The following is a 24059-nucleotide window of genomic DNA, read 5'->3' as shown; positions in this document are numbered from 1 at the left end:
GTGTGATATTTGAAGTCATTTTTATTTGTATTCTCAAATATGGCTTTTAAATTTAGACAACACACACTAGAACACAATAACACAATTACTGATCTTGGTTTTGAGTCTGGTTCTTTCTTTTTTTTTTTACCAGAATGTAAAGTCTTAATCAGAATGTACCACTGGCACCTTCACATTTCAGTAGGACAAGTTGTCCATAAATTTTTCGGCTCTGTATGAATACAGTTCCTCAGTTATTGCTAGTGTATCTTTTGTACAGTTTACTTAACATGCCTTAGGTTTGTGTGGTTTTATGCTCAATAAAATGTCTCAAATCTGTTTCTAGATTCTTACTGCAAGTATAGAAACATGAAATAAAAAGCATTTTTAATTTGATTTTCCTGGAGGAAATAGTATCTGCTGCTAAGAGAATTATTAATTACCTAACTCCCTGACTATCCTTGCTGTTAAATGTGCATTGTGCAGAGGAAACATTGTTTATACTGTATGTTTATAGGAAACATCTGTTTCCTATAAATTTCAAAGGAATGAAAATTGTCTTAACCTTTTTAAAAATAGATTTTTTAAAAAATCTAAGTTACAGGGGTCCAAGCTACTTTGGCAATGGATTTATGGTTGCAGGTATCTCTCTAGCCTTGATCTTCCCAACCAACCTATTTTAAGCATGAAAGGACTGTTTCCTTTACATGACCATTCTTCTATATATATTTTTTTTACCTAGATAAAAAAGAACACTTGATGCTCTAGAAGCATGGTCAAACTCTGTATAGATTTGTTCTAATCCGCGGAGTTATTTTTCAAATTTTGTTGTCAAAAACTCACATTCCTTTCAAGAAATGGGTGGCTCTTTTCTGAGTACTTATCAGATTCATACAATACACTTTTTTAACTTTGCAGTGTCTGTTGAGCTGACATGGGTGAAGCTGCTTGGACCCTTCTCACTGGTTTTACCAATGTACAGTACTGCATGTCTATGCAAGTCTTTAGTTCTGAGCTGGTTAAAATTTTGTTTTTCTCTGGTTCTGTAACACTTCTCATATTTTATGTACTTTGACATTTAATGGGAGTTCTCATTCCTGCTCTGCCATGTATATACTTTTATTTTATTTCTGGAAAAAATACAAAGGAATAGAAGGCTGAAGGCATTCCCTTTTCAATAAGACGAGGGGAAACTTCCTGCAGCAATGCTCTGTAGTAAAAAGGAAGTCCAAGGTCTTTCATGCCAAGTGACTATGTAAAGCAATGGAGCTTTTGTGGACAAGGGTACTGACTACTATTTGCCTCTGTCTACTCTATAGATTATTTGGTATTTAAGTATTTTGAGCACTGCAAAGAATCTGAAGGGACTAAATATATTATAGAATCATAGTATCACTAGGTTGAAAAGACCTCTGAGATCACAGAGTTCAACCATTCCAATCTAAACTAAACCATGTCCCTGAGCACCTTGCCTACACATCTTTTAAACACCTCCAGGGATAGTGACTCGACCACCTCCCTGGGCAGCTTGTTCCAGTGCCTGATGACCCTTTCTGTGAAATTTTTTTCCTGATTTCCAGTCTGAACCTGCTCTGTTGCAGCTTGTGGCAATTCCCCCTTGTCCTGTCCCCTGCCACTTGGGAGAAGAGGCCAGCACCCTCCTCTCCACAACCTCCTTTCAGGTAGTTGTAGAAAGCAATAAGGTCTCCCCTCAGCCTCCTCTTCACAAGGCTAAATAACCCCAGTACCCTCAGCCACTCCTTGTAAGGCTTTTCACCCTTATCTGGGGATTACTGTTTTGTTTAATTCTGGAAACCTTAACATCTCCTTTTGAGTCAGTTAACCTTCCTCTTTTGGCAGTAGTATAGAACAGGGAATTGACTTGTTTTTTCAGCACTTGCTTTCTCTGGATTTTTTGGCTGTGAAGGGGTCCTGGCATAATGGAATCATATATTTTTGAGGTCTTTTTCTTTGCAAAGGTCTCAACCACATAGGACTATTTTATCGTCATTGTAGTTTCACATCTTAAGTGCTCATTGAAAGTTTTTGATGGTACCCATTCCTTTTTAAGGAAGGAGCGCAGAAGCCTCATATATCCTTCAGTCTCCTTACTGGATGATGGACTACTGATGTCTTAGCCAACTTCATATTTCGGGGAAGTGCACTGATATCTCCAGTCCTGTATCAGGAAATTGGCAGAGACTGCTCAATCAGCCTGAGAAAACTTAAATAATTTTGCAGGCTCTTTCTGTAGGACTTGATTTGTTTACAGGATTTTTCCAGCAGGTGTCTATTTGCATCAGTACAACAGCAAGATCTGGCAGAAGAGTGTCTGCATGCTGTTCTACTGTCTGTTTTTCAGAGTTGTTTTTCAGTAAGCAATTGTTACTTACCACAGGTCGGGCGACAGTAATGATTGCCAAGAAGAGAAAATGCTCTAGATTATTCCTCATGCTTGAAACTTAGCGTGGTACTAATATAGCCATAGGGTACCACATAAAACCTCACAGATGCTAGGTCTATTGTGCTCTACTTCCCTCTGGAGAGTGGACCTCTTGCGAACCCCAGTTCATAAGGGTTCATCAGTTCCAACATTTGCCCCAAGTATACAGGATCGTATGTCTGTCTTCAGGTTGACTGACTGGTGTCCTTCCATTCCAGAAGTCCTTATCAACAACTTCGTGAAAACAAGTAGGTTTTGTCATATGTGGTCTTTCTGGTGTTTTCCCTAGCACCTCATACATGAGGTCACAGTTTTAATTGTTAGTGTCTTATCTGATCAGCATTTTAGTCTTAAGAATGCTCTGCACACGGCTAAGAGTTAAATGGCATAGGAAGTTGTCTGTTACTCCAATTTCACCTCCACTGAAATATTTACTAGTCTGGCAAGATTCCAAAGCAGAAGGAAAGACAGGTGGTGATGGAGTGTGTATAAATATTTTGAAACAAGCAAGATGTATGGAATTGTGTTTCACTTTTCATACCAGGATTCAGAATAGTGAATGACTTTGTGTCAGTAGAGATCCCATGGCTCTTCTTAGAACACTGAACAGTAGCATGGCCATGCACAACTACTACCGCATCCAGCTGAAAGGAAAGTTCTTCACTATTCTGCCTGGAAAAGAGCATCTGAAGTTACCAGGTCTTAGTTGACAAGGGTCATTACATTACATTTGAAGTATGGGCTTTGCTTGACTTACACTGTATAATGACTTACTGTCCTCTCCCTCTCTCAAGGGTTTGGCCATAAATTATAAGAAAGTCATACAAGATAATAAGGGAAAACTACAGCCAGAGGCTGCACGGTTGGGAAGAGTGTAGGTTTTATAAGAGGAAAACCACCAACTTGAAAGAAATAAAATTGTAAAGGAATAATCAAGAAATCAGAAAATGGCAATTCAGCATCACTAAGGATCTCTTTCAGCAACCATCAAAGATCCACATTTCCCACCTAACTGAATATTCAGAATGTATTCCACAGGTGTTTTATTGTGAGTACTAGAAGCTCCCTAAATCCTAGCTCTCTTTTGTATGTGCTACAACAAAATCCCTGAGATAGGTGTTTACGGAATCTCTGCATGACTGTGGGAAAACAACAGAGGATTGGCAAAGAGGATTTTAAACAAGCTGGAGCGACTTGCAGATGGAGTGTAGAAGAACATACATATTATACTAATCATTGTTTAGTCTTATGTTCTTGATGAGTAGAATATCTGTATTTAGATAAGATAGACCTGTGACAGACTTGGAACACGCTTGAGATTCTCGCCTTGCTGTGGAAAAGATCAAAGCTGGATGGTAAGCTAGGCTGTTGCAGTTTAGCTCCTGCTGGCAACAAAGATCCTTGCAGCCACTTGCTCACTCTTCCCTCGCCCTCACAGTGGGATGGGAGAACTGGAAACAAAGAAGGCAAAACTGGTGGGTTGGGATAAAAACAGTTTAACAGGGAGAAAAATAGTAATAATAAAAGAATATATGAAGTGAATTATGCACACTACAAACTGCTTGCTGGCTGGAAACCAATGCCCTGCATGCTCCCAAGCTCCACTTTCAAGCCACAGATCCTCCCCTATTATATACTGAGCATGATGTCAGTATGGTATCAAATATACCTTTGGTCAGGTTTGGTCTGCTGCCGTGGCTGTATCCCCCTCACCAGCTTCTCATGAAAATTAACTCTATCCCAACCAAAACCAGGACATTATCCACCCCCTATTCTATACCATCTACATCATGCCATGTCCTACGGTTACTAATTAACTACCACTTTTCCTGTCTTTCATATAGATTATAGATATAGATACACACGCATAGAGATATTATTCCCTTAGTCTATGGGTCATCCCTTTACAATGCCTGTTGACTTCCATTGAATCCATGATTCTGAGTTCTGTCTGTCACGAGAATATTTCAGGCCAGGTGAGATGGTGTGTGGCATTGGATTGTTGCATGATTCATCTTGAGCTTGCAGCTTGTGTACCTGGTGCAGCCCATACCCACAGTCAGCAGATGGAAGAAGTTGATCTTCGAGGAAGTTGCTGGGCTCCAGTTGCTGAAGCTAGTTCTAGTTCCATCACTGCTGCACTTTGCTTGGTTTCATCAAAATTCATTCTTCATTAATTTGGGTGATTCTTACTGGAATACCATTGATATGGCATATAGCAACTGTAGTAGTGATGACATACAATGGCAGGTTGTTTAGTAATTAACATCATACAGTTCTTATAATTCGCTATTCTCACTCAATATCAAATCCCCCTGAGGATCATATCAGACTTCCCCATCCTTCTGCATCACCCAGTGTACCTAGGCTTGTGAGCAAAAGCAATCCTGTAGCTGCATTTGCCTTTGCCTGAGGCAGGAATAACCCAGAATGTCTTCCCTCACATATGTTTCACGTGCCCCACAGGGAATTTATCCCCTTCTTCGGTATGTGGAAGCTTTGATTGGGCAAGGTCAGCTCGATTGGTGGGTTCCCCCTAGTGTTAACTAACTAGGCAACTTATGCTAAATGCATATCCCAATATTTGAAAGTTCCACCACCTGTTGCTCTACTTTTAGTTTTTATCAGTCCATTGTGTCACTCAGTTTTTCCAGAGGTTAGGGCATGACAGGGTATGTGATACACCCACTCAATGCCACGTACTTCGGCTCAGTTGTCTGTGAGGCTGTTTCGGAAGTGAGTTCTGTTGTCTGGCTCAGTTCTTTCTGGGACGCTGTGTCACCACAAGATTCGATTTTTAAGGCACAGGATACTGTTCCAGGCAGTGGCACGGGGCACAGGTTATCTTCCAGCCATCCGATGGTGTGGCATAACAGACTAGCTAGCCCTTGTGGATGGCAAATACTGAACCTTGCAAAAGGGAGCGGTTCTACTTGAACAACAAACTACCTGATTTTGCAAGACAGATGGAGCAGGTGGTGGTCTCTCAAATCAGCTGAATGACACCTGGGGTGAGGTGAAGGTCTCATAGCTTGACATTGCTTCAGCTCAGAACAGGAACACCTCCAAAGGCATGGGGAACTGCCGAGTCCCTTTGACACAAATGGCCTTGTCAAGAGCAAATCGACACATATTAATTGTCGTAGCCCACCTTGGCAAGAGGTGCCAAAGAGTTTCCAAAAAATATAAAATTGGCACTTGAAAATCCTTTCTTTGGGGGAAGAAAAATTACCGCCTTGCCTGACGGATGGGTGGATGGGTCTGGATTTCTCTTCCCTTTCTCCCCATATGCATCAGAAAGGACAACTTTTGGGTAAGAATTGCACACCTCTTACTTTGTTGCATGTTCCCTGGGAAAATAACTACTAACACAAGTTTCCATTGTTACTTCATGTATACATATATATGATCATTGTTATCCTGTTATAATCTTCTAGTACTAAGGAAGCAAGTGAATTTATCAACGGCAATCCTGAACTTTCTTTTGTTTGTCACTTTAAAATAAATTACCTACCCTTCACACTAATTCTGGCTGGTGGCTAATACACACATACCACATACTCCTTTAGTCATAAAGGAGTGGCTTAATTCGCTTTCTCCTTCAGCAGCTTCTGCAACTCATTGTGTAGGACTCCACACAGCAGCTTTCCACCTTTGATATTTTCCTGTAATACAATAGGACCCATCAGTGAACAGGGCACATCACTTCTCATTTTCTGGTAGTTCATTATATGGTGGGGCCTCTTCAGCATGCTTCACCTCCTCCTCTGGCAATATTGCGAAATATTTACCTCCTGGCCAGTCCATGATTACTTCTAAGATTCCTGGGTGAGTGGAGTTTCTGCTGAGGGATCAGTGTGACCCATTCACCCCACATAGCATGAGTTGCATGATTTGTAAAGGAGAAGTTCCCTTTGAACACCCAGCCCAGCACTGCCAGTTGAGTGCCAAGAGGAGCTCTGCTTCAGTAACAACCACTTCTGAAGCAGCTTGAACCACTGCATATGCCGTCACTATTTCTTTTCAGCTGGAGTATAACGGGTCTTGGATCCTCTGTATCCCCAACCCCAAAACCCTAGGGGTGGACCTTGAATCTCTCAGGTGGCTGAGAGATGCCCTCCTGTCGAGGTATGAGGTCCAAGACAGACCCCTTTGCTTTCTAAGCTTCCCCTCAGAGAGTAGTGTGGTTGGATCCATCTCTAGTCCCAGACTTGGTCAACATACTATGATTAAAAGATTATGTGGATGTACGTACATGTGTTAAGTCACTAGTCAGAATTGGTGTCACCTGTGAGAGTCTCCTCAGAGACTGTCACCCACAGGGTTAATACTTACTGCCAGCAAGTCCAACCAGACTGTCATCACAGTTTAGAAAGTTTCACAATGCCTGTCAGAAAGACAACAACAAAATGCAGTGATGGTAAATAATTCAATTGAAGTGACAGATAAAAACAAGTTTGGATTGCCATTGATAAAGTCACCTGTTGCCATAGCGCTGCATTATTATAACCAGTTAATGATAACAATATATATATATACACATATATATATGAAGTAACAAAAAAAAAAAAAACCAAACAAAAAAACCCAGAAAAACAAAACTTGAGCTAGTAGTTATTTTCCTAGGGAACATCCAAGAAAGTAAGAGGCAGGCAATTCTTACCCAAAAGATGTCCCTTCTCAAAAGTGAGAAAGGGATTGGAGTGGTGAAGTGGTGCAGGTCCATGGACCCATCTTTCAGGTAAGGGGGTCATTTTTTCTCCCCCACAAAAGGATTTTCAAGTGCCAATTTTATGCTTTTTGAAAACCCTTTGGCACCTCTTTGACTACGTCAATGAGAGTGTGTTGACTGGCCCTTTGCACAGCCACTTGTGTCATCAGAAGCAAGGACACAGTTTGCCACAGCTTCAGGGCAGGGAGCTCAGTAAGTGCTTTGAGGGGTGTTTCTGTTCTGAACTGAAGCAACATCAGGCTTCGAGTCCTCCACCTCACCCCAGGTGTCACTCAGCTGATTTGAGAGACCACCACTCAATCCATCTGCCTTGCAAGATAAGGTTGTTCGTTGTTCAAGTAGAAACTCTCGTGTTTGCAAACTGCTCCCTTTTGCAAAGTTCAGTATTTGCCACCTACAAGGACTAGCTAGTCCTGTTACACCACAGGCAGGTACACCTGTACCCAAGAGGGAGCAAGCCTGAGGCACGGTGCAGGTGACAGGTGACTTGAGTTACAAACCTCACCCTGATGCTGCCTCAGCGATCACTCCAGCTGATGAGTGCCATCATGACCATATATAACCACAAGCACCAGACTGACATGGGTACAAAAGGAGCTCCTACTGGTGGACATTTTGAGTCCTCCTGGAGCAGGATGCTTGTGACGTGTTTTAACAGCAAATGAAGAACCTGTCAAATTAGTGTCGTCTCTCAGAGACTGATGTACAATGGAAGAAGGTATTTGGTGCAGCAGATCAGCATGGCTCATGCATTGGTCACAGGATCCAATCCGGACACTGTAGAAGAAACAAGAAATATCAAAATTCAGTGAAGCCTTTGATACTGTTTCCCACAGCATTCTCCTAGAGAACCTGGTGGCTCGTGACTTAGACAGGTGTACTCTTTGCTGAGTAAAAATTGGCTGGATGTCCCAGCCCAGAGAGTTGTGGTGAACAGAGCTAAATCCTGTTGGCAGACAATCACAAGCAATGTTCCACAGGGTTCAGTGTTGGGGCCAGCCTTGTTTAATATTTTTATCAGTGATCATGATAAGGGGATTGAGTACACCCTCAGTAAGTTTGAAGACAACACCAAATTGGGAGGGAGTGTCGATCTGCTTGAGGGCAGGAAGGCTTTGCAGAGGGACCTGGACAGGCTGGATCAGTGTGCCGAGGCCAACTGTATGAAATTCAACAAGATCAAATGCTGGGTCCTGCACTTCAATCACAACAAACCCGCACAATGCTGCAGGCTTGGGGAAATGTGTCTGGAAAGCTGCCCAGAGGAAAAAGATCCGAGGGTGCTCATTGGCAGCTGGCTGAACATGAGCCAACAGTGTGCCCATATGGCCAAGAAGGCCAACAGCATCCTGGCTTTTAGCAAAAATGGTGTGGCCAGCAGGACCAAAGAAGTGATCATGCCCCTATATTCAGCGCTGGTGAGGCTGCACCTCAAACACTGTACTCAGTTTTGGGCCCTTCAGTACAAGAAAGACATTGAGATGCTGAAGCATGTCCAGAGGAGGGCAATGAAGCTGGTGAAGCATCTGTAGCACAAGTCTTATGAGGAGCGGCTGAGGAAACTGGGACTGTTTAGTCTGGAGAAGAGGAGGCTGAGGGGAGTGATAGAATGAGAAGAAATGGCCTCAAGTTGTGCCGGGGAAGGTTTAGATTCGATATTAGAAAAAAATATCTACCAAAAGAGCGTACAAGCATTGGAACAGGCTGCCTGGGGAAGTGGTGGAGTCTCCATCCCTTGAGGTGTTCAAAAAAATGTGTAGATGTGGCACTTTGGGACACGGTTTAGTAGGCATGGTGGTGTTGGGCTGACAGTTGGACTTGATGATCTTAGAGGTCTTTTCCAACCTTAATCATTCTATGATTCTATGATTGATTTTTTGAGAAAAGCACTTGTCTCACTAAAACCCTTGATTATAACAGCAGTGACAAATGCTAAAGGAGATGCAGGTACTTCAGCAAATACCCTGAGGGAAATTGGGGCTTTAATTTTGGGACCATCTGTTCAGGTGGTGAATAAAGCAAAGCTGGCAAACCTGTAAGGAGTTACACCAGGGGTGATGAGGAAATAAATGTGGAATGACCTTGTACAAGGTGACGTCCCACAATTAGAAATAGATGGAATCACAACATCAGAAAGGTTTTGATGATGGCAGAGCTTAACATTTATGCAAGAAAGCCAACAGACCCTATACCTACCACCAACTCCAAACCCAGCCTCCACCTCTTCTACCACATCAATGGAAGGCACTACCTGACAACAAAAGCAATAAACTTTCCAAGTATTGCCTCAGGGATACACAGTCCCTCTATTTGCCACCAGATGATAGCAGCTGATGTAGCATGATGGTTGAGTAGCATTATTGTTTACCATTTTATCAACGATCTATTGATTATGGCAGATTCACAACAAGAAATTGAAGCAGCAACTTAATTCATAAAATCATAGAATTATAGAATGGTTTGGGTTGGAAGGGACCTTAAAGCCCATCCAGTTCCAAATCCCCTGCCATAAGCAGGGACACCTCCCACTGGACCAGGCTGTCAGAGTCTCCATCTAACCTGACCTTGACCACTTCCAGGGAAGGAGCATCCACAACTTGCCTGGGCAAGCTATTCTAGTATCTCACCACCCTCATAATGAAGAATTTCTTCCTAACATCTAATAAAAGTCCTCCTCCTTCCAATTTAAAGCCATTCCCACCCATCCTATCACTCCATGCCCTTGTAAAAAATCCCTCCCCAGCTTTTCTGTAGCCCCTTCAGGTACTGGAAGGTCACTATAAGGTGTCTCCAAAGCCTTCTCTTTTCCAGGCTGGATAACGCCAACCCTCTCAGCCTGTCCTCATAGCAGAGCTACTCCAGCCCTCTGATCATGTTCGTGGCCCTCCTCTGGACCCATTCGAACAGTTCCATATCATTCCTATGCTGCGAATTCCAGAACTGGACACAGTACTCCAGGTGGGGTCTCACAAGAATGGAATGGAGTGGGAGAATCACCTCCCCCGACCTGTTGGCAATGCTTTTTTTGATGCAGCTCAGGATATGGCTGGCCTTCTGGGCTGCGAGCATGCATTGCTGGCTCATGTTGAGCTTCTCATCAATTAGCACCCTCAAGTCCCTCTCCACAGAGCTGCTCTCAAGCACGTCATCCACAATTTTGTACTGGAACCACAGATGGCCCCAACCCATGCGCACAACCTTGCACTTGGCCTTGTTGAACCTCATGAGGTTCACACAGGCCCACTTCTCCAGCTTGTTCAGGTCCCTCTGGATGACATCCCATCCTTCTGATGTGGCAACTACACCACTCAGTTTGGTGTCATCTGCAAACCTGCTGAGGGTGCACTCGATCTCAACATCAATATCATCAATGAAAATATTAAACAGCACTGGTCCCAGTACAAACCACTGAGAGACACCACCTGTCATGGATCTCCATCTGGATATCGAGCTGTTGACCACTACTCTCTGAATGTGACCATGCAACCAATTCCTGATCTGCCTAACAGTCCGCCCACAAAATCCACATCTCTCCAATTTAGAGAGAAGGATATTGTAGGGGACAGTGTCAAAGGCTTTACAGAAGTCTAGACAGATTACAACCATTGCTTTTCCCGTGTTCATCAATGAGGTCACCCCATCTTAGAAAGCCACTAGGTCTGTTAGGCAGGACTTGCCCTTGGTAAAGCCATATCAGCTGTCTTGAATCACCTCCTGGTCCTCCATGTGCTTTAGCATAGCTTCTAGGAGGATCTGTTCCATGACCTTCCCAGGCACAGAGGCAAGATTGACAGCTCATCATTCCCAGGCTCATCTTTTCTACTCTTTTTAAAAATGGGCACAATGCTGCCCTTCTTCCAGTCACCATAGACCTCTCCTGACTGCCACGACACTTCCAATACCATGGAGAGTGGCTTGGCAACCACATCAGCCAATTCTCTCAGGACTCTGAGATGCGTCTCATCAGGTCCCACAGACTTATACATTCAGGTTCCTCAGGTGGTCATGAACCTGATCCTCCCCTACAGTGGGAGGGGCTTTACCCCCCATGTCCCTATCTTGTTATTCATTGACACAGAAGGGGAGAGGACAGTGGTTGGCAGTGAAGACCGAAGCAAAAACTTTGTTGAGTACCTCAGCCTTCTCCTCACCTGTTGATAGGAGGTCACCATTTTCGCTTATCAGGGGGTATGCTTTCTTTAAAAAAACTATAGAAGCCCTTCTAGTTATCCTTTGCTTTTCTTGCCAAGTTCACCCCCCTACAAAACCAGGCAGCACTCTTCCCAGGTTCCCTGTCCCTGCTGGCATTACCTGTGCAATTCCCTCTTGCTCTTCAGTTCGACCAGAAGGTCTAGACTCAGCCACACTGGTCTCTTCCCTTCTCTGCCTGATTTCCCACATCTGGGGACTGAGTGCTCTTGAACTTTATGGAAAGCATCCTTAAATATTTGCAAGCTCTGTTCTGCTCTCTCATCCCCCAAGACTGTATCCCATGGGAGTCCTACTGACTAACTCCTTAAAGAGCTGGAATTTTGCTTTCCTAAAATTTAGGGACCTGACTATAGTCCTCACCTGTCCCATATCCCTCAGGACTTTAAACTCCACCAATGCATGATCAATGCAGCCCAGGCTGCCTCCAGTCTTGACATCACTGATGAGCTTACTAGCATTGGTGGCCATCAGGTCCGGTATTGCATCCCCTCAGGAACTGCTGAAAGAGCATTTACAGGACCAAGGTTGGGCAATTAATCCAAGAAAAGATAGGGCCCTAGCACTATTGTGCAATTTTTGGGAATAGTCTGGCACGGCTAGATTACAGAAATGCTAAATAAGGTACAGCAATCAGTCCAGCGATTTCCTGTACCAACCACAGTAAAACCATTACAAACCTTTCTGGGTCTTTGAGGCTATTGGAAAAGTTGTATCCCACAGCTGGTGCTATTAATGCACCCTCTGCAGATATTAATTAGGAAGAAGATTGTTTGGCAGTGGACCAAGCACCAACAAGAAGTCTTTGATGCCTGCAAAAATGGTTTGATTGAACCTGCACAATTATACAAAAGGATATCCTTTTGAATTAGAAGAAACAGCTCTAGATGATACAGCCTCATGGGGATTGTGGCAGATGACAGAGCTGAAAAATCAGAAAGAACATGTAGGATTTTTGTCCAAGACATTACAAGGCTCTGCTATACATTATATCCCAATAGAAAAACATATTTTAGCTCTAGTTTGGGCACGACAAGAAACTGAAAGAATCAGAGGCCAAGACAGCATGACTGTACACACATCCATACCTCATAGGTGGCGGTCACTGATGATTCCATTAGGGCTTATGCAGGGGTAGTTCATACAGCCACACAGTGGAAATGGAAACATTACTTACAGCAACTACTTCTGTCAGGAAAACTACATGTAACCACTCCACATACCACTTTTCTAGGAACTCTATCAATTAATCATACGTCCACACTAGGAGAAACTTCTCCTTGCAGATATCCCCCCATCTCTGTGGAGGAGTCTCCCCCTTATGATGACTTAATAGAAGAGCACAAAAAAAAAGATGTCTGATTTGTTGACAGAGGTATAATATCCCCAGTACAAAATACGGTGAGGACTGAAATTCTTCTAGATGGTATCTCTTCCAGAATATTAACTAAAGGGGAAATAGAGTTGTCTACACCAACAGACTGTGTGGCTGCACATGAAGATTCATATAATAACCCCTGAGAATGCTGTATGGGTTTGCACCTCAACTTCTCCTCTGATTTTACACATTTTATTGATATCAGATTGTTGAGTTCTTGAATTTCAGGTATCTTTGGTGAATACCTGTGCCTTATCTAGAGCAGATGTCATCATGAACCCAAGATTGAATGATGCTCACTCGGAAAAATCACAAGCCATAGCTCTCCAGTTTGTGTGGGCAATTACTCCACATCAGGTTATCAAACATGGAGTAATGATAGCTGGAGGAACTTAAGCAACAAGTATGTATCACTGTGTCCTGGTTTTGGATGGGATAGAGTTAATTTTCTTCCCAGTAGCTGGTGTGTTTTGGATTTAGCACAAGAATAATGTTGATAATACATATTGGTTTGGTTGTTGCCAGGTAATGCTTATGCTCAGCTGGAACAGAGTTAGTTTTCTTCCAAGCAGCTGCTGAGCTAGTATAATAATGTTGATAGTACACTAGTGGTTTTAGCTGTTGCTAAGAAATTAAGAACTTTTTCAATTTCTCATGTTTTGCAAGTGCGCAGATGCACAAGAAATCAGGAGGAGCATAGCCAGACAGCTGGCCAAAGAGATATTTGACACCATAGAATGTCTTGCTCAGTATATAAATGGGAAAGTTGGCCACAGAGAAGAGCTGGCTGATTTGCAATCACTGCTCAAGATGGGTTATGCAATTCATATTCAGATGGTTGGGTGGTGAGAAATTGCACTGAATTGTGCATCATTTGTTTTGTATCTTCTATTATTATTATTATTATTATTATTATTATTATTATTATTATTATTATTATTACTACTATTGCTACTGTTGCTGCTGTTGTTATTGTTATTATTGTTATTATTATTATCTTTTCCCTTTTTCATCCTGTTAAACTGTCTTTATCTCGACCCACGAGTTTTCCTTTACTTCGCAATTCTCCTCCTCAACCCACTGCAGATCATAGAATCATAGAATCATAGAATAACCACGTTGGAAGAGACCCACCGGATCATCGAGTCCAACCATTCCTATCAAACACTAAACCATGCCCCTTAGCACCTTAGATGAGTGAAGTGGCAATGAGTGAGCAGCTGCATGATACTTTGCTGTTGACTAGTGCTGAACTGCAACAGCAGTAGGCTTGAACAACTCAGCCGGGAGAACATCAGACTTTCAGTCTGAGGGTCCAGGGTTCAAGCTCCTGTTCCAGCATAAAGGCCTGAGATAACGAGAGGTTTAATCAAAGCATGTTTTTAAAAAATGGTATAAGCATTCATTTTATTGGTTTGGTTGTCACTGGTCACAACGTTGTTTTATTTGTTCACTGAGTTGTGTTGCCCCTTACATATATACTGTTTGTCAATGTTCATATGCCGTTTCTCACCTTTGGATGTTGGGTTAAGGTTATAATTTTGCTCTGTGGCCTGATTTGGGCTGGATAGAATCAGTTTTCTTCTCACAAAGCTACATTTCTCAGAAAACTACATTTCTAAGTAGCCACAGTATTTCAGGTTCTGTAAGAACAAAGTTGACAAGATATTCTTTTCTAGTTGTGTGATCAGCCACGGAATGCTGTTTCCATGGAACGCAAGGACTTTTGCAGTTTCAAAGTAATGAGGAGCATAATGCTGGGAGCAGGGAATTCGGGACAGCTGACACAAACTGACTAAAGGAAGTATTCCACATCAGGAACACCACATTCCCTAGATAAGTGAGACATCTTTTCAGAATGTCCCTTTTCCTCAATGGCTGCCATCTCTTGAGGATCTGCTGTTTGAGGTCCAGCTGCTACTCTGAGTCCAGATCCATGTACATCTACACTCTATTATTCCAGACATTAAAGGAAATACTGAACAGGAAGCTGGTGAAGGGGCTGGAGAACAAGTCTTCCGAGGAGCAGCTGAGAGAGCTAGGGTTGTTTAGCCTAGAGAAGAGGAGGCTGAGGGGAGACCTTATTGCTCTCTACAACTACCTGAAAGGAGGTTGTGGAGAGGAGGGAGCTGGGCTCTTCTCCCAAGTGGCAGGGGACAGGACAAGAAGGAATGGCCTCAAGCTCCGCCAGGGGAGGTTCAGGCTTGACATCAGAAAGAAACCTTTCACAGAAAGGGTCATTGGGCACTGGCACAGGCTGCCCAGGGAAGTGGTTGAGTCACCTTCCTGGAGGTGTTTAAAAGACGAGTGGATGAGGTTCTGAGGGGCATGATTTAGTGTTTAATAGAATGGTTAGACTCGATGATCCTGTGGGTCCTTTCCAACCTAGCGATTCTATGATTCTATGATTCTATGTTTCACGATCTCTCCGTAAGAGCACTGACATCCCAGCTGAGCTCATGGGGTGCACCATCTGGCGTCCAGTTCTTGTAGCGCATTCAGTGCCGGTGCCGAGTATTTGTTTTGCATATTTTGTTTATTATTATTATCATCACTACTAACACCAGGCGTGGTATTAATATTAGTTTTACTGTTTTATCAAAATTATTTTCTATTTCAACCTACAGGTCATCTTTTCCTTTCCCGATTTACCTTCCCATGGTGATAAAATGTCTATCGTTCAGCTGTGGACCAAAAGGGGCTAAACCAGGACACTGTGCTGTGCAGCACTGGCTTTTGGTACGGTAAAATCATCGGTGCTAAGACCAATTTGGTATTTGTAGTCACCGACAAGCATGCAGGGCTAAGCGGCAGCAGAAATCCGTCTCCGTACTTCGGGAGCCATCTAGTGGGAACTATTAATAATTACACCTTTTATCTTAGAGAGATAATCCATGGGGGAGATACTCTCCTTTCACTTTCCCCTTCTTCTCCAGGCTAATTACAATAACTCCTGAGAATTTCAAATGCCCTTGGGATGTCCCAGCCAGCACGCTCCTGTTGCAAGGTCTCTTGAATGCCTGTCAGGTCTTTCTTAGGGATAAACAACTGTTTAAAGATATCGTGGCTACTCCAACCCCGGCAACGGGAACTGCTGCTACCCAAGTCCTGCGACAGGCACTGCAGCTACTCAAACCCTGCTGAGAGGCTTTCCAGCTGAACCCAAGAATCAGCCCACGCCCATACCTGTCACCCCTATACATTAAAAGAAATGGACCCAAGAAGTTTGTTTAGGAAAGGAGGACATAGCAAGACCTTTACAAGAACATACATGACATACTGGGAGGAGAAGATACTCATGGTTTTCTTCCCTGTGACAGGCTGGCTCATCATGCTTTGTGGTCTTGTACCACATGCCCATGCCCTGGATGTATTTCCACAAGACCAACATGTAAATACTTGGCGTTTAGTGTAACTCGCTCTTCTTCCTTTTGTAGGATGGAAAGACTGACAGCTGCAGATCTTTTGAATACATTTCATTCATGTGCCAACCTCAGTAGCTGCATTACACAATTATACTCTGCTAAGTGATTTTGATATCAGTGTTTCTTATTGCTATTTTTTCTCAGTAAGTAACAGCTGTACAGCAATCAACATTGCAAAATTGATTGATGGTGGGCTATTTCCTCCTTCAACACCATAAATACTGCTTTGATTTTGAAAGCATGTATTACTTCAACATAACTGATGGATCAGCCAGCACAGAGGATGCCATTCAACATCTCCAGGACTTAATGCATCAAGTGAAACTATCTACTGATGGTGCCTGGCAGGCTGAGTGGTTTAATTCCCTGACAGGATGAATGGGATATTTGATTCAAAACAAATGTATTCCTTTTCCTAGATGGGCCTCTGGAAATTACTCCAAGCTACACCCCACAAGCCCTAATGGGCACCTCCAGCTTTGCCAGCCCCAGCACAAGTGGTTTCTTGAGCAAGGGTGTGGAATATGGTAAAATAATGGAAGACCAGTGAGGAACATTTTAAGATTTTTTTAAATGGTTTAAGACTCATTAAATTATAAATTCTCACAGCATGTAAAAAAATTTCATAGTTCAATCAAATGTCTGATGAAATGTATATCTTCCTATCAGTTCTGCATGTTTTTTAATGTAACTCCATGTCCCTTCTTCTTACTTTATAAGACTGCCTGGAAGTTTCTGATTATTTTTCCTACTGTTATGCTTTTAACTATATTATTTTCTTACTTTGAAAATCCCAGGCATCTTAAACACCCTTTCCACAACTAGTTATACCCTACTGGTAATCATCAGAGCTGTTATTTCCACTGGATTTTAAATGAGCATGTGACGTTGTATTTTTGTTAATGAAGTACTCAATGAACACTGATACTTTACATGAGTTTTACCCACAAGGCTAGCTGACGGAGTTAATTTGGATCACAGGAGGGTGAACAAATGGTTCATTGTCCTGCCTTGTCTTCCACCATCTCTCCCTGTGTTGCCCTCAATTTCTAAAAATATATTTGAATCTGTTTTCACATTGGTTGGGTACCTCAGAACCATGGACTGTGTTTACAGTTCTCTCGGCTTGATTAACTGGATGCTGTTTCACAGATGTTGCTCGCTCTTTTTTTTCAAGTTACTGAGAAGTAAATTAAAAAAAAACCCAACCAAACAGACAGCACTTTACTAACCCACTTCTCCACATCTACCTTGGCTTGCACGTGAGGATGACAATTCACTGTTTATTTCTATTCTTTGATTTCTGTCTCTCAAACAGATTTCTGAATATTACACTGTCATTTCACACCTCAGCAGTTCAAGTAATGATGCTGATTTGTTTCACACCTCAGGGGTTCTCACTAAGATACTTTTTGTAATGGGCCAGTCAAAGGTCTATGAAGTTCTAAATGCACCATGCCAAAGGCTCCTCCTTTTAGATATAAAACCTTTGTTACCTAAAGGAAGACCAGTGCCTTTTGTTAGATAATTTGGAATTTGTAGTTTTCTATCTACAAAGCATACATAGGGAGTAGCAACCAGTATCACTCACTAGGCTGTGCCATTGCAACAAGCCCTACTAGAGAGGCTGTGTGCTTTATTCTAGTGAAGACAGAGCCATTTTCATTGCTTGTATACAAAATATTTCCTATGTAAAAATGTCCAGTGATGAAACTTTATTCATGTTCTCCCTTAATACAAAGAAATCATATAATTTATTCTTTGAATGAAAAATTTAGGTACAAGGAAAAAATAATGATAAATACATTCTCACACACACATAAGAAACACATTCCTGAGCATCATCTGAAATATCAAATGGCAAGATGAACAAATAATTGGTTACTCTACTGCTACTATAACAAAAGACTTCATGGTGCAGATTTAAAACTTTGCAGCTGCAGGCACTCTTTAAACCAGCTTGCAGACAGGCTGAATAACGAGGAACTTATTTTCATGCAAGTGAAATGCCTGAATTTCAGATAGAGCCATCCTTCCCCTCTTGGCATATTCATTTTGAAATTGGATTAAATAATTCACCAAGGTTTTTTTCCCTGAAGTAGTTAGCATTTTAACATGGAAGTGCTGTCTCAAGTATAGAAATACTTGACATGTACGAAAAACAAAATTCTGTTTAACAAACTCATACAGTAATGAGGTTTGACAGGCCCTCCCAAATTTCATCAAATCATCATTTAGAGGGGCTCTGAGTCACAGCCTATATAAAAACTCTCAAGAGATCCTTCCTTTCTTAACTGGGTAGCACACATGTTCTCTCTTCTCACAAAACTCTGCAGGGCTGAGTTCCACTACGCAATTTGCTTTCTTATAGTGCAACTGCATGAACCTCAGTTCTAGCATGACAGGGTTTTTTCTGTCATTTGTCATTTTCACTGCTTTACAACTTGCCCTACATGCCAACCCAATCCTTTCTTTTCATAGCTAAGAGTCATTAAGACAGAAGCAGATGCAATCTTCTGCACACTCCTGTTTTTACCTTTCCTAGACAAGCAAGACAGAGCACGTGGAAGCCAGGTTGCGTTCCTTTGGACAGGTTTGGGGTTTTTTTGGTTTTGTTTCATAGTCTTCTCCTAATAAGACCACACACCTTATGTTCACCTTGAGCACTGCTAACGAAAGGACAGTAAACATGCAATTTCATACCAAGAAACCTTGAAAGTAATTAATTTCCAGTTGTGGGGAGAGGGGCATTATCTTTTTAGACGGCCTGAAGGTCAAAGATCAAAGTGTCCAGGCATGTGTATCTTCTAGATCTCCATCTGTACCAGCAGTTGTATCAGACAATGAAAAACACCCTCAAAAGAGTGACTACAAATATAAATGTTTACACTTACAACATTTGTGCATTCTTAGACCAGAGACTTCCCTAGGAATGACAGCAAATATTGAGGAAAATTTTTAAAGCGTTATGGTCAACTGACAGGCTATGCATAAATTCAGAACCTAAGAACAACACACAGCAGGGATGAATGAAGTCCAAGTATAATGGGAACACAGATCACTCGGAACACATTCAGTTTCTCCAAGTTAATGCCGTCAGAAACACAAGCTACACCTTCCAGAATCCTGAACACATAAATTGTGATCATTGAATTTCTTTCTCCAAGCTTGTTTATAAAGCATATCCCAACAATGTCCCTACTGCTTATAATAGGAGAAAAAGCTATTAGCCTACACTGCAACAAATGAGAAATCACAAGATCTTGACAGCTTCCTGACAAGCATATTTCACTGATTCTTTGATGACAGCAAAGACTGTATTTACTTGTTGAATCATTTTACTTCAATAACAGTTTTACAGGTACTCCAGCCCTACCATTCTGCTATGATGGCACAATATAAAAGTCATTAGGGTTTTGCACATACAAAAAACCCCAAGAACCTCATTAGATTTTAAGCTTTAATTAAGTTTTAATTGAAAATTGGGGTTTTTAATACTGAAGACAATACACCAACTCTTCCCTTCAGAGCAGGAAAGCATTTCAAGTATTAAACATCATAAGAAGGCACAACGGCTTATGGGTCTTGACTGCCTACTGTATTTTAAGGAGATGAACTAGAACTTCATGCCCCAGACAGAAGCCAAGCTCTGCCTCACCAGCCCAGGAGGAGCAGGGAAGTGATCGTGCCACTGTGCTCGGCTCTGGTGAGGCCCCACCTCAAATACTGTGTTCAGTTTGGGGTCCTTCAGTACAAGAAAGACATTGAGGTGCTGGAGCGTGTCCAGAGGAAGGCAATGAAGCTGGTGAAGGGTCTGGAGCACAAGTGTTATAAGCAGTGGCTGAGGAAACTGGGATCGTTTAGCCTTGAGAAAGCTGAGGGAAGATCTCAACACTCTCTACATGAAAGGAGTTTGTAGTGAGGCGAGTGTTGGTCTCTTCTCCCAGGTAACAAGTGACAGCAAGGAAGAGATTAGTTGTTACAAGTTAGTAACCTGTTTGAATATTATGTATAGTTTATGTGATTTTAGAACTAAAATATAAGATTAGCTTGAATAATAACTTTTAGCTAGCCTGTGCCTGGATACTTACATAAGGAATTTTAACAAGGCTGCAGTTAGAAAGAATGGGAAAGAATGTGACTGTCTCTAATTAAGCAAGATAAAAGGACTAGTGCAATGATAAGAGAAAGAAGAACCAGCTGGGACCAGGTGCAACATTGAAGAGGTGCCCAAGGAGTGTAAGAGCACGTGCAAGAAGGAGAGTTGAAAAATTCACTGTGGAAAAGACTGCGAGCCTTCCTCCAAAAGCCCCCAGCCCAAGATCCCCGAAAGGGCAGAGTGCGTGCATCAAGGGGATGAAACTTACGCAAATAAATTCGGGGAAGTGATTATAATAGACACACCTGTTCCAGGGAAAGGGATGAATATGTGTGCTGTGACTGTATATAGCTTTTGTGAGTTGTACTGGAAGCTGAACGCGCATTAGGTGGAGCAATCCCCTGCATGCCCGACGTTGCATTGAAGGATACCTCACTTAATAATCAAATTGGCATTGAGTATGGCTTTTCACAGCATCAACAGGGGACAGGACAAGAGGGAATGGCCTCAAGCTCCACCAGGGAAGGTTTAGGCTGGACATTAGGAAAAAATTCTTCACAGAAAGGGTCATTAGGCACTGGAACAGGCTGCCCAGGGAGGTGGTTGAGTCACCTTCCCTGGAGGTGTTTAAGGCACAGGTGGACGAGGTGCTAAGGGGCATGGTTTAGTGCTTGATAGGAATGGTTGGACTCGATGATCCGGTGGGTCTCTTCCAACATGGTTATTCTATGATTCTATGATTCTATGAATAGGACAACAGGAAATGTGTGTGCCAGGGGAGGTTTAGACGGGATACTAGAAAAAACTCTTTACTGGAAGAGCAGTGAAACATTGGAAGAGGCTGCCCAGGGAAGCCCCCGTCATCCCTGGACGTGTTCAGAAAGCAGGTAGACACGGTGCTTCAGCACAAGGCTTAGCAGGCACAGCAGTGTTGGGCTGACGGTTACACTGCACGACCCGAGAGGTCTTACGCAACCTGCATCATTCTATGAATCTACGATAACGTAGGGGACGCCCGCACCAGGACCTCGGCACCGCCCTGGCCGGAGCACGTGGCTGCACCGCAGCGACACGTGGGGGCGGAGCGGGGGGCGGGAGCTCCCAGGTTCGCTTTCGTTGTTCGCTTTCGTTTCCAGGCTGCTCCCGCTCCCGCCGGGCCCCGCCCCCGGAACCGCCCCCGGAACCGCCTCCGCAGGACGCCGGCATCGCACCGACCCCCGCCGCGATCCGCCCCCGCCGGCGGCGCCCCCGCCCCGCCCCTTCCTGGCCCCGCCCCTTTATAACCTCGCCCCGTGTGGCCCCGCCCCTTCCTGGCCCCGCCCCTCCTTTTCCTGGCTGCGGCCCCAAGCGCCGGCTCAGCCGCCTCGGCGCCGCTCGCTGCTACCGCTCCCCGTCTGGCCCCGCCCCGTCTGGCCCCGCCCCCTCGCGTGGCTCCGCCCCCAAGCGCCGGCGCAGCCGCCTCGGTGCCGCGCGCTACCAGCGCCCCGCCCCTTCCCGGCCCCGCCCCGTCCGGGGCTCCCACCCGCGGTTCGGGCCGCGCCAGGCGGGGGCGCTCGCGGGCGAGGCGATCGGCGGCGCCATCGCAGCGGGACGGTTTCCGTTTCCTCGGCTTCTCAACATGGCAGCGGCGGCGGCGGGAGGCGGCCGCGCAGCTCGCCGGCCGGTGCTGCTGACGCCTGGCGGCAGCGGCGACCGCACCGTCTTTCTTTTCGACCGGCGCCAGGAACAGGCGGATCCGGACGAGAAAGTGCTCAGCTACGGCAAGGACAACTACCGCGGCTTTCGCAGCGCCATCTGCCAGGTAGCGGGGGAGGGCGGCAGCGGTGGGGCCGGCAGCGCCGTTCACGCCCGCCGGGGGCCGCGGGGGAGGCGGAGAGGGGGGCGCGAGGGCGCCGCGCCCGCTTCCCTTCCCCTCCAACTTTCTCGCCGGGACGGGCGGGCGGTCGTCGAGGAGAAGCTGAGCGCGCTCCCTCGGCGCCTCCTTTTTCCCCGGGGCACCGGGGCGAGCGCGGCGGAGCGGCCCCTGGCGGCGGGGGCCAGTGGCGGCGGCCGCTTAGGGCGCCGCGCAGCGCTCCGGAGGGGATCGGCGGCCGCCGCCGCTGCTTTCCCGCCTTCGGGCTTCCAGCTGCCTCACTGAAGCCCCCAGTGGTGGCTTTTCCACATGCTTCTCTGCCATAGGGTTTCTATACGCTCTTTCTTTACTGCTTCTCTGCTGCCGCGTGTGTCCTTTCAGTTTTCATTCTTTTCGTTATGCAAAATGAGAACGCTCTCTGTCTTCAGGTGGCTTGGAGCTGAAAATTTCCCTCTACATATGGGCTGTTTAGTTGTTGGTAATACCAGCAGGCATCCCCCATTTTCTGTGGTGGTTTCGTTTCCTGAAGAATGAATAAATGGTCTCTTGGCGGTGAAAATTTCTTTCTGCATAAGGGCTGTTTAGTTTCCTGCTGATACCAGTAGGGCATCGCCCATTTTCTATGATATTTTCGTTTCCTGAAGGATTGATAAATGATCACTTGGAGGTGGAGATTTCTTTCTGCGTGCAGGCTCTTTAGTTTGTTGTTGATACTAGCAGGCATCACCCATTTTCTGTGATGGTTTCGTTTCCTGAAGGGTTATAAATGATCTCTTGAAGGTGAAGATTTCTTTCTGCCTAAGGGCTGTTTACTTTATATTGTTGATGATGTCAGTAGGTATCACCCATTTGCTCTGCTGGCTTTGTTTCCTGAAGGATTATAAATGATTTCTTCGAGGTGAAGATTTCTGTGTAAGGGCTGTTTAGTTTGTTGTTGATACTGGTAGGCATCACCTATTTTCTGAGATGATTTCATTTCTCAAGGGAGTAATAGATGTGATGTCTTGGAGGTTAAGGTTTATTTCTATGTACAATTTGTTTACCTTAGTTTGCTGGTGATACCAGTAGGCAATGCCCATTTTATGTCATAGTTTCATTTCCTGAAGGATTATAAATAAATAAATAAATGCCATAAAGTTGTTAGCTTGCCCACCTATGTTTTATCTCATGAAGCACAGAGGAAAATCAGTGGTGAACCGTGCACTGGTTTAACCTGATCATAGAATCATAGAGTGGTTTGGGTTGAAAGGGACCTTTAAAATCATCTAGCTCCAACCCCCTCTGCCATGGGCAGGGATGGCTTTCATAGGTCAGGTTCCTCAAAGCCTTGTCCAACCTGGTCTTGAATGCCTTCAGGAATGGGGCATCCGCTACTTCTCTGGGCAACCTGTTCCAGTGCCTCACCGCCCTTATAGGAAAAAAAAATCTAATCTAAATCAACCCTGAGGTTTGATAAACCATTTGAATGATAAAACGTTCTATTTTTGTTTCTTTATCCAGTGTAATTTGAACTTGGTTCTCAAGGATATAAACTCTTTGAGGAAATTGCTTGGTTTGTGTTATGTCTGGATGGTCTTTAATGTAATGGTTTTCTACTGTAATGGAAACTTTGAGTTGTCAGTGTCACCAGGAATAGTGGTCACACATGACTGTCTTCTGCTTGCGCAGTTCTATTTCAGTGTTCAAAATGGCATGTTCATATTTTGTTAGAGGTGCTGAATCTGTACTGCTGCTTAAGGTATTCCAGTTAAGTGTTTTAATTTTGTATTGATTTGTTTGTTTTTCAAATTAGTTGGCTTTTCTGTGTTGATCCTTTCTGAGGAAAGGATGCCTCAGAAAAATACTGCCATGGAAGGTTTCTCCATTGTAGTCCCACTAAATTAAAAAGGAGGCCCTTTGCCATGAAAGTATTATGCCTCCAGGAAGAAGTTTTACTGGTTAA

At 43.9% G+C, this 24059-nt stretch overlaps 2 protein-coding genes across 2 annotated transcripts in view; one reads left to right on the top strand and one right to left on the bottom strand.

Annotated features, from left to right (window-relative positions):
- The window catches only part of LPIN2 (lipin 2), a 492308-nt gene that overhangs the window by 290087 nt on the left and 178162 nt on the right, over nucleotides 1–24059 (bottom strand). The window lies entirely within an intron of this gene.
- SMCHD1 (structural maintenance of chromosomes flexible hinge domain containing 1) overlaps nucleotides 21848–24059 on the top strand; it is a 78986-nt gene continuing 76774 nt past the window's right edge. Inside the window, exon 1 of the mRNA XM_069853896.1 lies at nucleotides 21848–22066. Coding sequence (XP_069709997.1) covers nucleotides 21884–22066 — 183 coding nt within the window. The 5' untranslated portion in view covers nucleotides 21848–21883. The remainder of the gene's footprint in view (nucleotides 22067–24059) is intronic.

The sequence above is a fragment of the Phaenicophaeus curvirostris genome, chromosome 3, assembly GCF_032191515.1.
Source record: "Phaenicophaeus curvirostris isolate KB17595 chromosome 3, BPBGC_Pcur_1.0, whole genome shotgun sequence".
Classification (NCBI taxonomy): Eukaryota; Metazoa; Chordata; class Aves; order Cuculiformes; family Cuculidae; genus Phaenicophaeus; species Phaenicophaeus curvirostris.
This window is presented reverse-complemented; position numbering and strand designations above follow the sequence as displayed.